The sequence below is a fragment of the Hemitrygon akajei genome, chromosome 16, assembly GCF_048418815.1.
Source record: "Hemitrygon akajei chromosome 16, sHemAka1.3, whole genome shotgun sequence".
NCBI lineage: Eukaryota > Metazoa > Chordata > Chondrichthyes > Myliobatiformes > Dasyatidae > Hemitrygon > Hemitrygon akajei.
In genome coordinates, this window is record NC_133139.1 from 14,528,539 (window position 1) to 14,547,618 (window position 19,080).

The 19,080-nt window shown below is 38.4% G+C and overlaps 1 protein-coding gene across 7 annotated transcripts; it reads left to right on the forward strand.

Annotated features, from left to right (window-relative positions):
• The first annotated feature begins 1,051 nt into the window (after positions 1-1,051).
• LOC140739769 (cold-inducible RNA-binding protein-like) lies at positions 1,052-18,780 on the forward strand. Of its 7 annotated transcripts, none has more exons than XR_012101746.1 (9): positions 1,756-1,855; positions 2,432-2,541; positions 3,066-3,172; positions 4,518-4,659; positions 5,265-5,346; positions 5,481-5,536; positions 8,790-8,858; positions 17,614-17,817; positions 18,517-18,780. XR_012101746.1 is itself a non-coding variant. In XM_073068274.1 (7 exons), exons 2-6 carry the CDS (start codon positions 2,442-2,444, stop codon positions 5,533-5,535), a joined length of 486 nt encoding a protein of 161 aa, XP_072924375.1. In that variant the 5' UTR covers positions 1,052-1,251; positions 2,432-2,441; the 3' UTR covers position 5,536; positions 6,362-7,243. The 7 variants fall into 7 exon arrangements, 5 of the variants coding, with proteins under 5 accessions (XP_072924375.1, XP_072924373.1, XP_072924377.1 ...); XR_012101747.1 differs by having other exon boundaries at positions 5,484-5,536; XM_073068274.1 differs by lacking the exons at positions 1,756-1,855; positions 8,790-8,858; positions 17,614-17,817; positions 18,517-18,780 and adding exons at positions 1,052-1,251; positions 6,362-7,243.
• The last annotated feature ends 300 nt before the right edge of the window (positions 18,781-19,080 follow it).

Sequence of the window (19,080 nt, forward strand, 5' to 3'; positions counted from 1 at the left end):
AGAAGGAAATTATAGGCCAGCTAGTCTAACCTCATGGCTTGGAAGGTGTTGCAGTTTATTAAGGATGTGGTTTAAGGATACCTGGAGGGACATGATAAAATAAACTGAAGATAGCATGGGTTCCTTAAAAGAAATTTTTGCCTGACAAACCTGTTGGAATTTGAGGAACTAACAAGCTTGGATAGACAAAGGAGATTCTGGATATGTTTAGATTTTCAGAAAGCCTTTGACAAGGTGCTGTATGTGAGGCTGCTTAACGGTCCATGGTATTGCAGGAAAGAAGCTAGCAAGGATAGAGCATTGGCTGACTGACAAAGTGGGAAGAAATGGAGCCTTTTCTGGTTGGCTGTCTTGACTACCCGTGTTCCAATGGAAAAACTTATTTTTGCTATGTCAGTGATTTGGATGGCAGAGTTGTTGGTTTTGTGGGCAAGTCTGAGGATATGAATATAGGTGGTGTTGAGGAAGCAGGAAGGCTGCAGAAGGGTTTAGACAATAGAATTGGCCAAGAAATGGCAGATGGAATGGTGTGCTGAAATATGGTCATGCACTTCGGTAAAAGAAATGAAAGGGTAGACTATTTTCTAAATGGAGAAATTCAAAAATCAGAGATGCAGAGATACTAGAGACCTTGTGCAGGATTTCCTGAAGGTTAATTTACAGGTTGAGTCGGTGAAGAAGGCAAATGCAATACGTTCATTTCGAGAGGCCTATAATATAAAAGCAAGGATGTAATATTGAATATATAAGGCACAGCTAAGGCCTCACTTGGGAGTATTGTAAGCGTTTTTGGGCTCTTCATGGATGCGCTGACCGTGGACAGTGTTCAGAGAAAGTTAACGATAATGATTCTTGAATGAAAGGGTTACTATATGAGGATGGTTCTGGGCTTGTACTCAACGGAATTCAGAAGAATGGAGGTGAGTGTGGGGGAAGACCTCGATGGAGTGGATGTCGAGAGGATATTTCCTATGGCGAGGGAGTCTAGGATTGGAGGGCGCAGCTTCAGAATAGAGGGACGTCCGTTTAGAACGGAAATGTGGAAATTAGCCAGAGAATGGTAAATCTGCAGTCGATTGTGGAGGCTAAGTCATTGGGTATACAGTATTCAAGGTAGAGGTTGACGCATTTCTTGATTAGTTAGGGCATTAAGGCAAGAGATTGTAGTCGAGAAGGAAATGAATCAGCTACGATTAAATGGCGCCGCAGATTTGATGGACCAAATAGCCTAAATCTCCTCCCAATCTTATGGTAAGAACACGAGTTGTAAAATCCTTCCGTGAGTGCATAGATTGTAGAATCGGTGAGGTAAGTAACACCCGCGCTTCAGATTGATTGTTGATAATACTTGTTCCTGTATTCGGTGGTGTGGGACCTAAGGCTCCTATATTTCCCTCCCAATGCCAGCAGCGAGAAGAGATAGCGTAGGCTGGGGCGGTCATGATGATGATTGCCTGCTTTCCTGTGGCAATGCTCCTTTGTAGATGTGCGCAACGGTGGGGATAGCTTTCCTTGTGATGGACCAGGCTTTTTCCACTTTTTGTAAGCTCTTCCGTTTACGGGTATTGGTGCTTCCATATCAAGCCGTGCGTTGCATTCGAGATCAAATCTGGATAAACTTGTTAATTTGGAGCATTTTACCCAACACGCTTAGATAAGTCCTAGTTGTTAGATTCAAATATTCCCAATGTTATGCCTGCCACTTTGCAGACTGAGCGTGGTGACCCGAGATGGCGTTTTGGGGTGGGAGGGGGATTGGAGCCTGCGCAGTGCACTGGGGGAGGGGTGGGTGAGTGCCTACAAATACCAGTCGGGGTGGCTCCTATTTCCGAGCGACGGTGGTGAGCATTTTGTTGTAAGTGTCCATGGTGTTGTGTCGTATCTACGTTTTCCTTTGCCGCTTTCACGCCGTTCTCTTCGGCGCACGTTTCCTTTTTGTGGTTTTTGTTTCCTCTGAGTTCGGGACGACTGATCAACCTGCTGCCGAGGATGAGGCCTTTTTATCTGGCGGTTGAGACTAGGTTCGGCGCTGCGCGACTTGCAGAGCCCTTTCTGAAAGCAAGCACCGCCCCTGGAAATTTCTCTGCCTTTTGTTTCGGTCCGGGATCTGCACTCATTTACCGTTAATCGGCCCTATCTGCCCTTCTGGTTTATTGTAAATCCGCCAGGTGAAGATCTCGAAGAATAAGGGGGGGGGGGGGGGGGGAAGAGAGAGATATCGTTTGGGAGGGGGATAAATCGAAGTCTAGAGAGTGCTGAATGCCCTCTTTTTGGGATGGAACCGGGCGGGCAGGCGCCGGTCCGTGGTGGAGACCCGGATCCTGCCGCAGTGCGGCGAGCGCTCGGCGGGGGCGGGGAATGGACGCTCCCCGAGCTCACAGGCGACCGAAATTCAGCCACCATTCATCCAAACTCTTCCCCCACCCCGTAGGTGAAGCAGGATGTCGGACGAAGGCAAGCTCTTTATCGGTGGTCTCAACTTCGACACGAACGAGCAGTCATTGGAATCCGTCTTCTCCAAATATGGACAGATATCTGAAGGTTGGTATGCGCCGTCGTCGCTAAATATAATCGGTATGCGTTAACAATGCATTTATGTATTATACCTGTTTGTCCTAGCTGAATTATTGACGTGGACTTGTGGCAGTGGGTTTTAAGAGTAGTGATGACGGTATTAACTACATTTTGTTACATGATACTTTGTATTTCGCGGCCTTACTTTGAAATTCAGCACTTTAATTCTCTTACACATAACTAGTGCGATGGATTTTTCTTGGATGGCTGTATTTAAAAATTGTATGGGCAGTAGTATATATCGTGGGAGGCTTATTTAGAAGCTAGGCCCATTGAAATTAATAGCCTGAAGGAGTCCTGAATTTTACTTACCGGTATTTCAATTATGCATAAAACATTATTGCAGGGAAATAAACTGGAGTAGGTTTTCTATTTCAGCTTAAAACAATAAAATGTTTCTGTTTTATAACAGGTTATAAAAGTTTTTTGTTTCTTGTTGGTCGTGAGGCGGCGTCTGGTAACTTGAATCGTTTTTCGCTTATCTGCTTTAGTTATTGTAATTAAAGATCGGGAGACACAGAGATCAAGGGGTTTTGGTTTCGTCACCTTTGAGAATCCCGACGATGCAAAGGATGCTATGTTAGCCATGAATGGAAAGGTAAATGTATACTTTATACACTTGTTGATATTATGAGTATAATATTTTAAAATTTGTTTATTAGTATCTACCTTGGCTGAATAGTTCTGATCATGCATTCCTGTGAGGTACTGTTCTTTCAATTTATACCATTCCTCTATTATCTGGGTCCTCTTATTTTTCTTTCCTCTTGGATTCCATCATCTGTAGCCCTTTGACTCCACCTATCACCACCCAGTCTCTGTCTTTCTCTCCTCCTTTCTATCCTCCACCTAACTCCATCTGCCTATCACCCCCTCTTCACCTCGTTCCACCTAGCTAGTCTTGCTCCACTATGTGGTAGATGAATTGGAAATGTTGACTGTCTCTTTGTGGACACTACCAAACCTACTGAGTTCTTGCAGTACCTTTATTTTGCCCCAGATTCCAGCATTGGTGGTCCCTTGTGTCCCTTCGCCTTTCTTTGAGGTGATTTGAATGAGATAAAAGCGGTTTCTTAGGCAATATTTTCCTCTTTGACCTAGAATTTGTGTAATTGTTTTTGATGTTTGAAATTTGTGTAGGACAAGTTGAAACTTCTTGTACATTTGGAGTCCAATCACGTGGAGGATTCTTTGAATTTCATTTCTTCTGTTACAGTTTCTAAATCTTGTTTGTGATATTTTTGCCAGTTTTTTCCTCATTAGTCATCTTAATAAATGCTTTGTTTATTTTCAGACAGTATTTCCCGTGGTTTCCTGGCCTGAATCTAATTGACCATTCTCCGCAAATTTGTTTTAATTCAGGTCACATTCCCTATGCTCTGTACTTCATGAATTCCCTTTTGCAGCCAATCAGCATTCTTGTTGATGAGCAGTTGTTCCATGAAACTTGCTCTCTCTCTGTCTCTCTCTCTCCCTTGTTATTTTCTCCAATTTTGCAATCCTCTTGAAACAGCCTTGCCCACTCATCGGTCCAGTTCAAGACTGGCTGCTGTATCTATTGGGACCCAAGTTCTGGAGTTCCATCCTTACTATCATCTTTGCCCAAATTTTTGCTCGCTTTTCTATTTTCTCTCCATTCTTTAATTAAAAGTCAGTTATTTTTCTTGTATGTCTCATGAAGCCACTGGGACATTCTAGTAAATATTTTACTGAAAACTAAATTCAAATTAGCTGCTTCACTTATAATGGAGGCCACATATCAATAGAAGTTCAAGATTGGGCACAACGTAATTCACAGGAACATGCTGTAGAATCTGATTTTTTCCAACTACTCTCACTGAATGTACAGGAAATTTATGAGGAAAACTATACAAGTTGAAACTCCTCTTTGTATTTAACAATAAGACTATTGATCAAACAATAACATTCTTCAACAATTCCAGTCTATTGATGGGCGTCAGGTTAGGGTCGATCAAGCTGGAAAGTCTTCTGGTGACCGTTCCCGAGGTTACAGAGGTGGAAATTCAAGCAGTCGTGGATTTTTTCGTGGTGGGTCTGGACGTAGAGCGCGTGGATTTTCTAGAGGTATGTAACTTTATTGATTGAAAATAATTGACCTCTTTAAGTTTCCAGTTATAGTAAGGGTTAACTTGGTTATCTTTGATTACTATTGACTACTGCTGACATACACCATTAAACTGACTGCACCCGGAAAAATCAATGACCACTGAAAGTGTCTAGCATGGTATTATTTAATGTGTTCTTTTTGCCTAGAACATGCAAATGTACATCTCAGCCCTTTGTCCCACAATGTCAAATTAAAAAAATCACTTCCATATTTTTCCATTCCCTGCATAGTTCATGTGTTTATTTGAAAGCCTATTAAACACCACTGTTGTATCTACTTCCACAATCATGAATGAGAGTGCATTCTAGGGACTCATCACTATCTGAAAAACTTAACCCTACACATCCCCTTTAAACTTCCCCTCTCACCTTAAAGCTTGTTAGTGGTCAATATTTCTAACCTTAGAAAAAGATTTTGACTATCTATGCCTCTCTTAGTTTTATAAACCTCTATCAGGTCTTTGGTGCTCCAGAGTAAACAACCAAAGTTTTTCCACCTTCTATAGCTCTTGTTCCCAAGCAATAATTGCTAAAGCATCTTTGTACTTTGTATTCGTACTCAGGTGGTGGAGACAGAGGATATGTTGTACGCTATGATTCAAGAAGTGGTTACTCTGGATCGAGAGATTACTATAACAGAGATAGGTAAAATCGCTTATCATTTATTTGTATATATTCTATTCATGTTTAGATAATTTTCTCATCAGTGATGTGATCTGTGAAAGTTGTTATCATTGAATGATCTGCGAAACACTACAGGAATGTTTGTTTGTTCCCAGGAGTCAAGGGAGCTATGGCGGTGGTGGCTCTTACAGGGATAGTTATGACAGTTAAGGTAGGTGCTGTTAAAAATTGAAATGAACTTTTAGGCTGGGGTTGCCATTATAATGTTCTGATTAGATGTAGTTACCTTAATTTTAGGGGAAAAATGTAACATGAAAAGCCATTAAATAGTTAACCTGCATGTGAATATCACCCTAAAATGTTTTGTTTTATTAACTATAACCTGATTACTAAATACTTAAAAAAAAAAATATACTGCACTGCATCATTGATAGCTCCTATTAAACTAGTCAACAGTCCATCTCTAAGGGCAAGAAAGATCTACCGATGATATTTTCTGGGCTTGAAGGTCTGTTAGGTCTCGGGGAATGAACCATTTCTTGGCCAGTAATATCATCCTTGCTACCAAGTTCCATAGGTAAACTGCAGCAGTGCACAATTTACAAAATGATCACAAATTTTAAATCTTGGGCTATTTACCTTTCCTCTAGTTGTGCATGTGATTCATTTTAGTTGTCATTTGGATAGCAAAAAAGATTTGCCCATCGATTTATGCACTCCATTTGGCGCCCAACTGTTGAACCAAAATCAAAGAAGCAGCAGTGTATTCTAAATTTTTGAAAAGGGGCAGGTTCATTATCCAACTAAATTTATCAAAAAAACTTAACCAGTTCCCTGCTTATAATCCCCCTGTGTGATTGCATTGACACTGACATGGGAATGCAAATGTTTTCATTGTTCTGTTGTGCCTCATAAGTCTACTGTACACCAAAAGTGCTAAACTATGATCATCAGTCCATACCACTAATCTAAGAGTAGGAAAGGAAGCTATGATTACTGTTGCAGTCTTTAAATTGTACCTGCTTCTTGTTCTCAGCTACACACAACGAATAAATAAATCTTCTTGACTCAAGATCGTCCTTCCTATGGCTGTATTTATAAAGATTTTCGGAGCTCCGTGGAATCGTATTGTGTACTTGTATCCTCATACCTTGTAGAATTTCAGTTTGGCCTTGTTAATCACAGCCTGACAGCTTCTGGCATGAGGATGCACACTAAGGGTTGTCTCAGTAATTTTAGAATTAAACAATCTAACAAACCTAGAATTCTCAGGCACTTGGCAAACTTATTTTTTAGTAGTATTCCCAGGTTTTAAGTTCAGACCAGTTTCTTTATTTTATGTTAACATTACTCAAATGCTTCCCAGAAGTTTAGCTATTTCCGAATTGAAGTTGTGGAGTTGACTGGAATTTCATTGGGGGAAGAAATGCAAAAGGGGTTAACTGTGTTCTCAGTCTATTTTTATGGTAAGCAAACTGATGTTTTATAGAAGCTGAACAAGCTGTGGTCTTTAATTAAAAATAAAGGCTTTCATAGCCACTTATTCTTGTAAAAGCTGTCATTTGAAAAGTTCCTTTAGTGTAGCAAGGTAGGAAACCAACATGGAAACAGAAGATATTTGTCTGCCACTTAAACTGCTGAAGATAAATGGCTTTGTTTTTAACGTAATTGGACATCTGTGCATCTTTCAGTAGTTTCAAGAGTTCTGTACACTGTAAACAACATCAGCCTTGTTCCAGATTCTTCCAAAATTAAATGAAGTTCTGAGCACTGTATCTTTATAAGATGGACATGTACTGGATGAGAAATATTTGGAAATGGCTTTTTATGTTGTATGTTCAAGTGGTTTAGAGTTGACTTTTTTTGTACTGAAAACAGGCTTCACGAAGCCTCATTAAAAGAAATACCTGACTCATAATGCTTACTTTCCTGTAGTTGGATTTTTGGGGGATGGGATAAAATAGAAGTGTAGGAAGGGATTAACTGTACTGCACTCTGTAGTGGGGAAAAGCAGTGGGTGAAGAGCCATTTTAGAACAGAATGGTGACGGGCGGGTGTTAAAATGACCCAAGAGTCAGCAGTAGAGATAAGTATCACTGTTCAGTTGTAGATGAACATTAACTGCATTATCCCACTTAACCTTGACAATTAAAATATGAATAGATTTCCTAAGAAGTTGTTTTAGATGCACAGTCTCGCCTTTACTGTAAATTGTCGAAGTACAATAGTGCAATGTTTATCCACACTAAAATCTCTTTACAATAAGTTGAAGGAATACTAATAAAATAAGTACTGATTATTTATCTTCCTCTCATGCCTGGCATGCACAAGATCAATACCAATTCTGATGCTTATATTTGGGATGGCACTGTGAATGATTATTCTTAACTTTTAGTCTTGAGCTTCCATTTTTTTTCTAATGCATATAAACATCTAAGCAGATATGTGGTGCTGCACTCTTATGTGCATTTTGGAAAAGGATAAATTTTGAAGTAGAGCCTTCCTGTGCGCTGCTACTAAATTGGAATAAAAATCAGTTTTAATACCATATGACGAATATTTCAGAAAGAAATGTCTTTTTTTTTTTGAAGGACCTGTTATTTTAGGTTCCTCAAAAGCTGGTGGCTTTGAAACAACATTGAGAGCCAAGGGCTAATTGAAACCAAAATGGAAAGTTTCTATCTAAAACTATTATCTATAAAGTGAAAAAACTAGTATCAGGAGCTGAAAGGTCTAGAATTAGTTATCAGAAATGCTGGGATAAATGTTATTATAGTTTAAAAAAAAAACACTGCTGCTATAATAATTTAAAAAAAAAATTGGGCACATCTAAATTTTGTGCAGTCATCTTGTTCAGGAAGGTGTTCCAAGTCCATTAAAGATCTTTATAACAATTCACAACTTCTAAGGATCTTTGCTAGCATTTGGAAAGAAATGGCTTTGGAGAACGAAGTGCTGTACCACCTTCAATGAAACCTGAGATGAAAACAGTACATGGCTAAGTGCAAATGTGGATATAGCCCTAGATTTGAGGTAACTCATTTTACTCTCATGGGCAGTTTACATTGAGTTCATTCAAAACAATTCTGAAATGATATGCTTGCAAACTTTCATTTATTTCTTGGATTAGTTGTTAGAAAATCCAACTCTTAAAATTGAGCACCACAGCAAACCTTATAATGCTTCATTTCTTGATGTTCTATTCATTAAGTGCTTACTATATTCTATATTGAAGGGAGCAATCTAAAATATTGCTCCCTTGTGGGAGGGAGTGGGGGGTTAAGAAATTGAATGTTACACTGTTATGTTTCCTTAAATAGGATTTGATTTGCTAGTGACTTTGAGAAAATGGTTTACTGAAAATTGTAATTACCATGTTAACATAATCGTATCCTTACCCTCAAAGTTTATATGTTAACCAAATTACTCCATATGTCCAAATTTGATTTTTTTTCATGTTGCAGAATGAAATGGATGACTTCAAGTGAATAATGTTGGTAATGGTCCAGTGACAGAAGATGAATACCTATGTGGTATGACTTTATATTTATCAATAAAATTGCTGTAACTATAGCCACCTCCTATTTAAAGTTTTCTGTACCATTGTATCAAGTATATAAAAGTAAAGCTGTGAGATAGCAGAGAAGGTCTCCATTGGTCAGGGTCAACCATGGATACTGCGTCCTAGTTATCTAGATACACAACCCAAGGCAGTACAATACGGAGACCAAGCTGTTGCCCATGTAGTTCCCCCTCTCCACATATCCGATGAACCCAAAGGAAGGGTAAAGATTGGTGCCAACTGCATCGCAGGAGTTGCCAATCAATGTTGAATTCTATGTAGGGCTGCCTTAGGGACTCCAGCTCCACATTTCCCTTCCCCCTGCTGTTTACACTCAGTGCTTCCCATGAGCTGGTATAGCCATAAGGCAACGGTTTGAGATCATAATTTTCCTTCTAGATGAGCTACCAACTGTTGCTGATCTCATCTGCCCGAAGTGACTGGTTTTAAGGGGCCAGTAACCTGCCTTTGCCCCTTCTCCTGTCAATAGAAATAGTTCTGTCGGGCTTGGTAGTTAAGCCGCACGTGAAAGCTAGCTGCTGGACTTGATTGGCAGAGGCTCTTTGAGGCTCACGCTTTTGGGAGCATTTAATAGATAGTGGGAGGTTATCCCCATTATTACCCCTCCCCTGGCTATAACAACCTTAAGGATACCAGAGGAATGATTTTGAAAATGCACTGGAAGCTCATGTGTATTGCAAAGTTGAATTAAATATACAAGTAGCATAATTTGTAGGATCTGCAGTACTGTGTGTGTTTTTTATATATATATATATATATATATATATATATAATATAGACTAGTCCAGTGTACCTAAGAGTTTTACAGTAATTTTATGTATTGCACTGTATTGCTGAAAAAAAAAACAAATTTCATATCAAGACATTCTGTATTGATAAATAACCCAATTGTTTGGAATCAGATGATCTTGCCTGATGTTTCATGGCTGGATGTGGCTGCAGTCACACTACCCCTTGCTCCAGCACTCCTCCTTTGCCACATATCCCACGCCCCGCCTACTGCACTCCACCCTCACCATTCCCAATATCATTTGCTCCCATCAGACTTTAAGAACTGGCTTTTTGCTTCACGCTGACAAATACAGTATTGTGCAAAAGCCTTATGCACCTAAGACTTGTATATACACAGTACTGTGTATTGTAGCTGTGCAAATATAGTACAAAAACAGATACACATCCATGCAATCATTTTTAAACAGACTGCTGTATAGTTGGTGTTTGTTAGCATCACATTATAGTCTGTTTGGAAGTTTTCCTTATCTATCATTGCACCTTCTACCTATATAAAGTTCTGTAGCCTTACACCATAGTGTTGAATTGTTTAATACAAGTAGAATATATTTGGAGAGATTTTCTGCCCCATGGTACTCTGTCCCATTTTTTTTCCTTTAAAACTTGGATGTCTAGCTTTAGTTGTATTTGCTCTGTGGCTTGCTAATCAGATTTATTGCAGAGTAGGAACAGTGACTGGCATCTCATTTTTTTGGAAGGGACATGTTGCTGTCAAGTCTGATTGCTTTCCATTTGTTGGTATGTGCATGACATATTTGTGATCAAAAGAGGGATTTCTGTTTTTTTCAGCTGAGGCATTGTCTTTAAGGTGTTAACCAATTCTGACTGCTTGTTACATACATCCTGTACTGTGGAACTTTGTGTAGTTTATTTCAATCAAAATGTGTATTGTCAAAGGATCTGCAACCCTAAAGGTTAAGTGAACAAAGTTTCTCTTCCCTCAAATGCAGCCTGACTAAAGTATTTTAAGAATTTTTTTTGTATTTTAGACTTCCATGATCTCGTTTTAGTCTGATTTTCATTAAGGCTATCCTCAGACTTTCAATATTCTAAATAGAAATGAAATTTCTACCCAAGCGAGGTTGTCAAGTTAATTAACAAGTTCTTGAAGCGTGACTAGTGGTGTGCCACAGAGATCAGTGCTGGGTCTGTTGTTGTTTACCATCCAGTTCCACATGGTAGCATGTTTAACTGGATCAACAGATTTGTGGATGACACGAAGATTAGGTCGTAGTGGACAATGAGGAAAACTATCAAAGTTTGCTGGGAAAATGAGCTAAAGAATGGCAGATGGAATTTAACGTTCTACTTCCGGAGGACCAATCAGGGTAGGTTTTGCATGGTGAGCAGTAGGACAGTTGAGGAATGTGGTAGAACCGAGAAATCTGGGAACATAGATCCATAATTCACAGGTAGGTAGGTTCATAAAGAAAGCTTTTGTCACATTGACCTTCATAAATTAATGTATTGAGTACGGGAGTTGAGATGTTATGTTGAAATAGTATAAGATGTTGGTGAGGCCTAATTTGGAGTTTTGGTCACCTGCCCAGAGCAAAGGTATAAATAAGATTGAAAGAGTGCAGAGAATGTACAAGGATGTTGCTGGGACTTGATAATCTGATTAGGACTTTTTTCCCTAGGAAGTAGAATGTTGGGGGAAGATTTGATAGAGGTTTAAAAATGATAAGTAGAGATAGGATAAATGCAGGCAGGGTTATTTGCCTCTGAGGTTGGGTGAGACGACAACTAAAGGTCACGGGTTAAGGGTGAAAGCTGAAATGTGTAGCGGTAGCGGTGAATGGGTGTTTCTCGGAATGGCAGGTGGTGACTAGTGGGGTGCCACAGGGCTCGGTATTGGGACCACAGCTGTTTACCATTTACATTAACGATTTGGATGAAGGCATAGAAAATAACATCAGCAAATTTGCTGATGATACTAAGCTGGGTGGCAGTGTGACATGTGATGAGGATGTTAGGAGAATTCAGGGTGACTTGGATAGGCTGGGTGAGTGGGCAGATACTGGGCAGATGACGTTTAATGTGAATAAGTGTGAGGTTATCCACTTTGGGAGTAAGAACAGGAAGGCAGATTATTATCTGAACGGTGTAGAGTTGGGTAAGGGAGTAATACAAAGAGATCTCGGAGTCCTTGTTCATCAGTCACTGAAGATGAATGAGCAAGTGCAGCAGGCAGTGAAGAAGGCTAATGGAATGTTGGCCTTTATTACAAAGGGAATTGAGTACAAGAGCAAGGAAATCCTCTTGCATTTGTACAGAGCCCTGGTGAGACCACACCTGGAGTATTGTGTACAGTTTTGGTCTCCAGGGTTAAGGAAGGACATCCTGGCTGTAGAGGAAGTGCAGCGTAGATTCACGAGGTTAATTTCTGGGATGTCTGGACTGTCTTACGCAGAGAGGTTAGAGAGACTGGGCTTGTACACGCTGGAATTAAGGAGATTGAGAGGGGATCTGATTGCAACATATAAGATTATTAAGGGATTGGACAAGATAGAGGCAGGAAATATGTTCCAGATGCTGGGAGAGTCCAGTACCAGAGGGCATGGTTTGAGAATAAGGGGTAGGTCATTTAGGACGGAGTTAAGGAAAAACTTCTTCTCCCAGAGAGTTGTGGGGGTCTGGAATGCACTGCCTCGGAAGGTAGTGGAGGCCAATTCTCTGGATGCTTTCAAGAAGGAGCTAGATAGGTATCTTGTGGATAGGGGAATCAAGGGATATGGGGACAAGGCAGGAACTGGGTATTGATAGGAATTGATCAGCCATGATCTCAAAATGGCGGTGCAGGCTCGAAGGGCCGAATGGTCTGCTTCTGCACCTATTGTCTATTGTTTAAGGGGAACTTGAGGAGGAACTTCTTCACTCGGAGAATGATGAGAGTGTGGAGCGAGCTGCCAGTGCAAGTGATGGATGTGGGGACCATTTCAGCATTTAAGAGAAATTTGGATAGGATGGGAGGGCTATTGTCTGGGTGCAGGTGGATGGGACTAGGCAGATTAATGGTTCAGCATTGTCTAGATGGGTCAGAGAATCTGTTTCTGTGCTATTGTGTTCTATGATTGAAAGTGAGTCATATCTGCATATAATGGTACATCATATTAAAGCAGAGGGGGCTGATGTGAAACGTGATGAGAGACTTGCCTTAGGACAAGCATTCTGTCCACAAAATTGCAAAAAACCAAAGAATTTTTAATAGCATAGAGGGAGACTGATAGATCTGAGTTAAAAATGGTTAACTATCTATTTTATATATATATATAATGTGCCATCCATATATTCAATCCCATTCCCCTTTCTCTAGAGCCTTTCTTTGCATTCCCTTCCACTCCCTATGTACCTTTTACCCATTATATTGAATCTGTTTTCAGCCCCAACTTTGAATGGAATCTCCTTCCTTACATTGGCTTAGCTAAATCCATTATGATCTCACACACTTCTGTCAAATCTCTTCTCAACTGCTTTTGCTCAAGAGCCGTTTCCAGTTGAACCTTCAGCTGAAAGCCTGAATCTTTGCTAAATTAATGTTTTCACTCTGAAAAATTGGCCTAGCTAATGTCTTATTAATGCTCAATGGAGCCTCACTGTTCTTGAATTTGTGCCTTCATATAAACCCCAAAATAATATATCTTACTGATCACACTCCCAATGAAAGATCTGCAACTTAAAGATCTATGCACATATCTAGAAGATGTTGGTCAGAATTTTATCTTCCTAGGTATACTCATATTAAATTGAAAAATTGCTGGAATTTTGTATTGAGAAAGAGGAGCTGGTGATCAGAGTTGAAAGAAGGAGCATGTATTAATGTCTTATCCTGTGAAGAACTGGAGTATTCATAATATTGTGTAGATATCTATGTGAAGGCAATAATTGATGGATATTGCCTGCAGGAAGTTTAGCTATAATGGTTGGATTTGACCCTGAGATGGAGGAGTTCAAAGTGGAAGAGCTGCCGGAGGGGGCCATTGGGCATAGCTGACCAACTCTTTGGATGAGTTTGATTTTGCAGAAGATACAAGATAGGAGCGTAGTCAAATGTTTTGGATTAGTTGAGCTGTGAAGCAGTGCTGATGGTGCAGTTAGTTGTGATGATTAAAGTGTGTCCTGTAGGACATTTGTAATAATACTGAGGGTATTTAGTTATATTTTGCTGTAAATTGTACCTACAATTGAATAGCTCAGGTGTGATTTCTAATTGTAGTTATGGCTTCAGGTATTGCTGATAACAGATTAAGTCCAATTCATCTGACTATCTGCAAGATGATTTTTGAAGATAAGATTACATTTTTAATAAATGCTCATCTTTTGAATTTCTACGACTGTTTTGGTTGCACAAAATTACGCCACAGTACTTACTTTCTAATTTAAGAATGCAGCTTAAAGTGTAACAAAATCACAATTTGTGAAGAAAGTAAGCATACCTGGAGTTATTCAAGCTGATGCCAATAATCCTGCAGTTAACATGTTAGTATTTTTAAAGCAATGCATTGCTATTTAATCTGCTTTAACTTACAGCAGTTCTGTGATAAAGGAACCCATATCCCTGTGTAAGCCCAGTATATCCACAGGTTGTTCTGCAGCCTCAACTTTTTACAATTTGTGTAAGTGACTTGGTTACTAAATTTGCCGATACCACAATTAGGTAGAAAAATAATCTGTGACAAGGATGTAAAGAGAGCACAAAGGGACATGGTTAGTATACATAAGTAGGCAAAAAGCTGGCAAATGAAGTAAAAAAGTGAAAAAATAAACACTTTTTGTGATAATTACAAATTAGAGACTTTTTGCAATCTCAATTATATACATCTCCTAAAAGTCCTGATAAGAACTTATTAGATGAAATTCTTAATTTGAAGCCTTTTTATAATGATTCAATATCCAGTATTTATGATATGTTGATGGGAATGAGAAATGATTCTTTAGACAAAATCAAAAATCTTTGGGAACAAGATTTGCAGACTTCAATTTCTGAAGAAACTTGGAACGAAGTTTTTAAACTGGTTAATACTTCATCTTTATGTGCCCGTCATTCCCTCCTACAATTTAAAGTCGTCCATAGAGTTTATATGACCACGGTAAAGCTATCTCGTTTTTATATGGATATATCTCACTACTGTGATAGGTGTAACAGTGCAGAGGCTTCATTTATTCATATGTTTTGGACATGTCCAAGTCTTGAAAGATATTGGAAGGAAGTATTCCAAACTTTTTCTGTATTTTTTTAAAAGTAAATTTTAAGCCTAATCCTTTGACTGCCTTATTTGGTATTGTCGGAGGGAAAGATACCATTTTGAAGACATCTGACCTGCACATTCTGGCTTTTATCTCTCTTATGGCTAGGAGGGCAGTCTTGCTTAAATGGAAGGATGCTACTCCGCCCAATCACGCTCAGTGATTACGGGATGTTATGGCGTGCTTAAATTTAGAAAAGATCCATTGTTCAATTTCTGAATCTAACCAAGATTTTCAAAATTTGTGGGAACTGATTTTGAATTATTTTTAAAACCTTTGAATTCCCTTTAAAGTACAGATGCTGATTAATAGCATATTTCACTATCTGATGAGGTTTTTTCCCCTTTTTTTTCTTTATCAAACAGCTTCGGCTTTGGTAGTGGGCATAGATTTTTTTTCTATATATAAAGAATTATTCAAACAAAAAAAGAAAAGTGAGAAACATAAAATTGCCCGCTCTGTCAAGTTTTAAAAAAAAAATTAAAACTATTACCTAAATAGTACGATACAGAAAGGTCTAGGTGTGCTGGGATCGGGGTTGGGAATAATTCACGAAAGACCAATATGCATTTATTGTAAATAATTAGGGAAGATAAAAGAATATTATTTGTTTATTGCTAGGGGAATTGAATATAAAGATGAGGAGTTGTGCTTTGTTTATCTAGCGTACTGGTGAAACGAAGTGTCAGTATTAATATTCTTGTTTAAGGAATTATGTTGTCTGGGGAGCAGTTCCAAGAAGGCTTAGACTACACCACTACTTGTGAAATCAGAATCAGGTTTATTATCAATGACATATGTCGCAAAATTTGTTGACTTAGCAGCAGCAGTACGCTGATATAGAAAAAAATAAATCAGTAAATCAATTGCAGTAAGAGTATACGTATATTAAATATTCAAAATAGTACAAAACAAAAATAATATATTTTAAAAAGAGCGAGGTAGTGTTCTTGAGTTCAGTGTCCATTTAGGAATGATGGCAGAGGTGAAGAAACTGTTCCTGAATTGCTGAGTGTGTGCCTTCAGGCTTCTGTACTTCCTGATGGTAACAATGAGAGGGAGGCATGTCCTGGGTGATGGGGGTCCTTAAAAATGGACGCTGCCTTTCTGAGGCATCGCTCCTTGAAAACGTTTTGGATACTACAGAGGCTTGTACAGAGGTGGAGCTGACTAATTTTACAACTTTCTGTAGTGGTTTCTTTTTTGGTCCTGTGCTGTAGCCCCCCACAATACTAGACAGTGATGCAACCACTCAGAATACTCTCCATGGTACAACCTATAGAAGTTTTCAAGTGTTTTAGGTGATCTCTTCAAACTTCTAATGAACTATAGCCACTGTCTTGCTGTCTTTACATCTGCATCAATATGTTGGGACCAGGTTAGATCCTCAAATTTTGACACCCAGAAACTTGAAATTGCTCTCACTCTCCCTCCTCCTGATCTCTCTGAGGATTGGTTCCTCTTCCCTTGTGTTGCCCTTCCTGAAGACAACAATTGGCTCTTTTGTCTCACTGACAACGAGTGCAAGAATTCAATAAGCTGGTGTATCTCGCTCCTGTGCGCCCTCTCGTCGTCAGCTGAGATTCTACCAACAGTGGTTGTATCATCAACAAATTTATAGGTGCCATTTGAGCTATACCTAGCCCCACAGTCATGGGTATAGGGGGAGGAGAGCAGTGGGCAAAGCACATACACTTGTGGTGCACCAGTATTGATCGTCAGCAAGGAGGAGATATATCATCTATCCACACAAATTGTGGTCTTCTGGTTAGGAAGTCAAAGATCTAATTGCAGAGGGAGGTACAGGGTCCCAGGTTCTATAGCTTATTGATCAGCACTGTGGAATGATTGTGTTAAATGCAGAGCTGTAGTCAACGAACAGTATCCTGACGTGGGTGTTTGTGTTGTCTAGGTGATCTAAAGCTATATGCAGAGTCACTGAGTTTGTGAAGGATGGAAAACATCTACTTTGCCTTAGCAGATTTGGAATATTGATTTTTTTTTTGGAGGTCTGCATTCAAATTGTTCTAATGTACTACTGCTATGTTGTTAGCAGATCAGTATTTTTAAGTTGTACAAATGCTGAGCAATGCAGAAAAATATTCAGATTATGATTCCTAAAGGAGTGGTTTTGCTATATTATTGGATTACATCAACCATAAATTAGCAAATCTGTGTCATTTTCATTTTAAAGTATTTCGCAAAGTTTCAGCATTTTGTCTGTTGTTCTGGATTTCCAGCATTTGCATTATCTTGTGTTTAATCAGTGATTTGTATGGTTATGAAAGGGCCATGTTTAGCTGTTACTTGTAAGTAGAGCCTGTTTGGATGTCTATGGGCAGAATGGCTATTTTCTGCAGGGCAGCTATGTGTTTCTGAAAGCTTGGAATTGTCAGTTGGTGTCTAAATATATTAAACTAACAGTCAAGACCTGTTCAGTTTTTTTTTGTTTAGCTAATGGGTATATATTAAGAGATAATGGGTTATTTGATGAATTCTTCTGTCCTGGTCATTGTTTGCCTCAAACATTAGTAAAACTTTAATAATTTCACAATTGCCGTTTGTCTTTGTTTATTTTTCTGTGATGCAGTGTGGCCCTTTGCAATGAGATGAGATTGTAAAATGCAAGCTTTAAAATTTTGTTCCGGTACTTTATCCAATTGCAGATTAATAAGAAAAGAGCTGACAATTTCTGAAAACCATCGTCCTTGGAGAGAACATTTTCTGATTGCTATGCTACTGGCTGAGGAGTAAATCGTTAAAGGAAAATATGTTGGAAAATGCAAGAATACAACAGCATTGTACTTTGTGTCAAACACATTAATCAACAAGGATATGTTAGTGACTTCGGACTGAATGAATCCTGTGGGGTAAGTATTTTCCTTCCTGCTGTTACTTTCTGATAAAGATTTTATATGTTCACGTGAACGTAACTTTTCAAATGGTATTTGTTTATATATAAGCAATAACAAATGTAGTAAAATTTAACTTTTATTTTGGCATATGTAGATTTGAGGTAGATTGTCAACAGAGTGTAGAATTGACATTCTGTTTGAAATGAAAGTATAGAATTAGCATGAAATCATGTGTAAAGTATTTTTTTCTCATCCCTGATTTTTATATGTAAAATTAAATATAATTTTTACAATGAGCTGCCAGTTTCAACTGGCTAGAAATCTTGGAACCGAGAAAGCAGGTTTTCAGTAAGTTAATATAATTAAGACTGCTTTCTTTTTCACTTTTTACTTTGTGCCCCATCTGTAGTTTACATTCATTATCTTCAATTTTCTCCGTTTTTAAGATGGATCATTCAAATTTACCAGATTTTAAGCTGCTGCTTCTTTTAACAATGTTTCTTTACAATGTGTTTTCATAGTTTTTAATTTTAATGAGGGGTCCACAATTACGTTTTTTTTCCATATGGTTTTGTGTGTAGGATCATTTTGTTTTGTTATCTATATTGTTTACTAATTGAATAATGCAGATTTTAGCAAAGTTATTCATTCAGCTGTACATTAAGTTTTTTAATTGCAAAAGTTCCTTTAATGTTGAATTCATGTATTTTACAGGGAGGTTACTGGCTTGTAAATAAGATTGGTGGATTACTTTGGAGAGGTTGCGAAGGTCAGAGTAAGCTGAAGATTGTACAAGAATTTCCATCTATACAAGCTGAATCAAGAAAATTCAATAAAAACAGAATGTTGTATCGTTCTGGTTGTACTAAAAGTTGTATGATGCAGATTCATGAGAACTGTTTTAGCTGTTTGCATATTGATTTTTTTTCACTGTTACGTTGATGTCTTCTTACTGAATAAACTATTCCTTCAAGCATTTATTTGGATCAGTAAGTACTTGTACTTTGTACTCAATCCATTTCACCAATGTTACTGAATAATAGTCTAACACAAGATAAATATTACTTTTCAGGGTCTACAAATTTATTTTGATAAATATGTGAGACCAAATATTGGTGGAAAATTGCATTCTAAGCTTTTTATTAAAGAAGTTGAGGTCAAGGACCTTCACAACAGTCAATATTAATGTTCATACATAAATGTTACAAGCAGTCACTTCATAATAAAGTAAACTAAAATAAAATCTTACGGAAGAGTCTATTGCAATCAAATTGGTGA

Coding starts and splice junctions, on each gene's coding strand:
- LOC140739769 (XM_073068274.1), top strand. CDS start 2,442: ATGTCGGACGAAGGCAAGCTCTTTATCGGTGGTCTCAACTTCGACACG. Junction 3,173..4,517: donor TGTTAGCCATGAATGGAAAG/GTAAATGTATAC, acceptor CAACAATTCCAG/TCTATTGATGGGCGTCAGGT. Junction 4,660..5,264: donor AGCGCGTGGATTTTCTAGAG/GTATGTAACTTT, acceptor ATTCGTACTCAG/GTGGTGGAGACAGAGGATAT.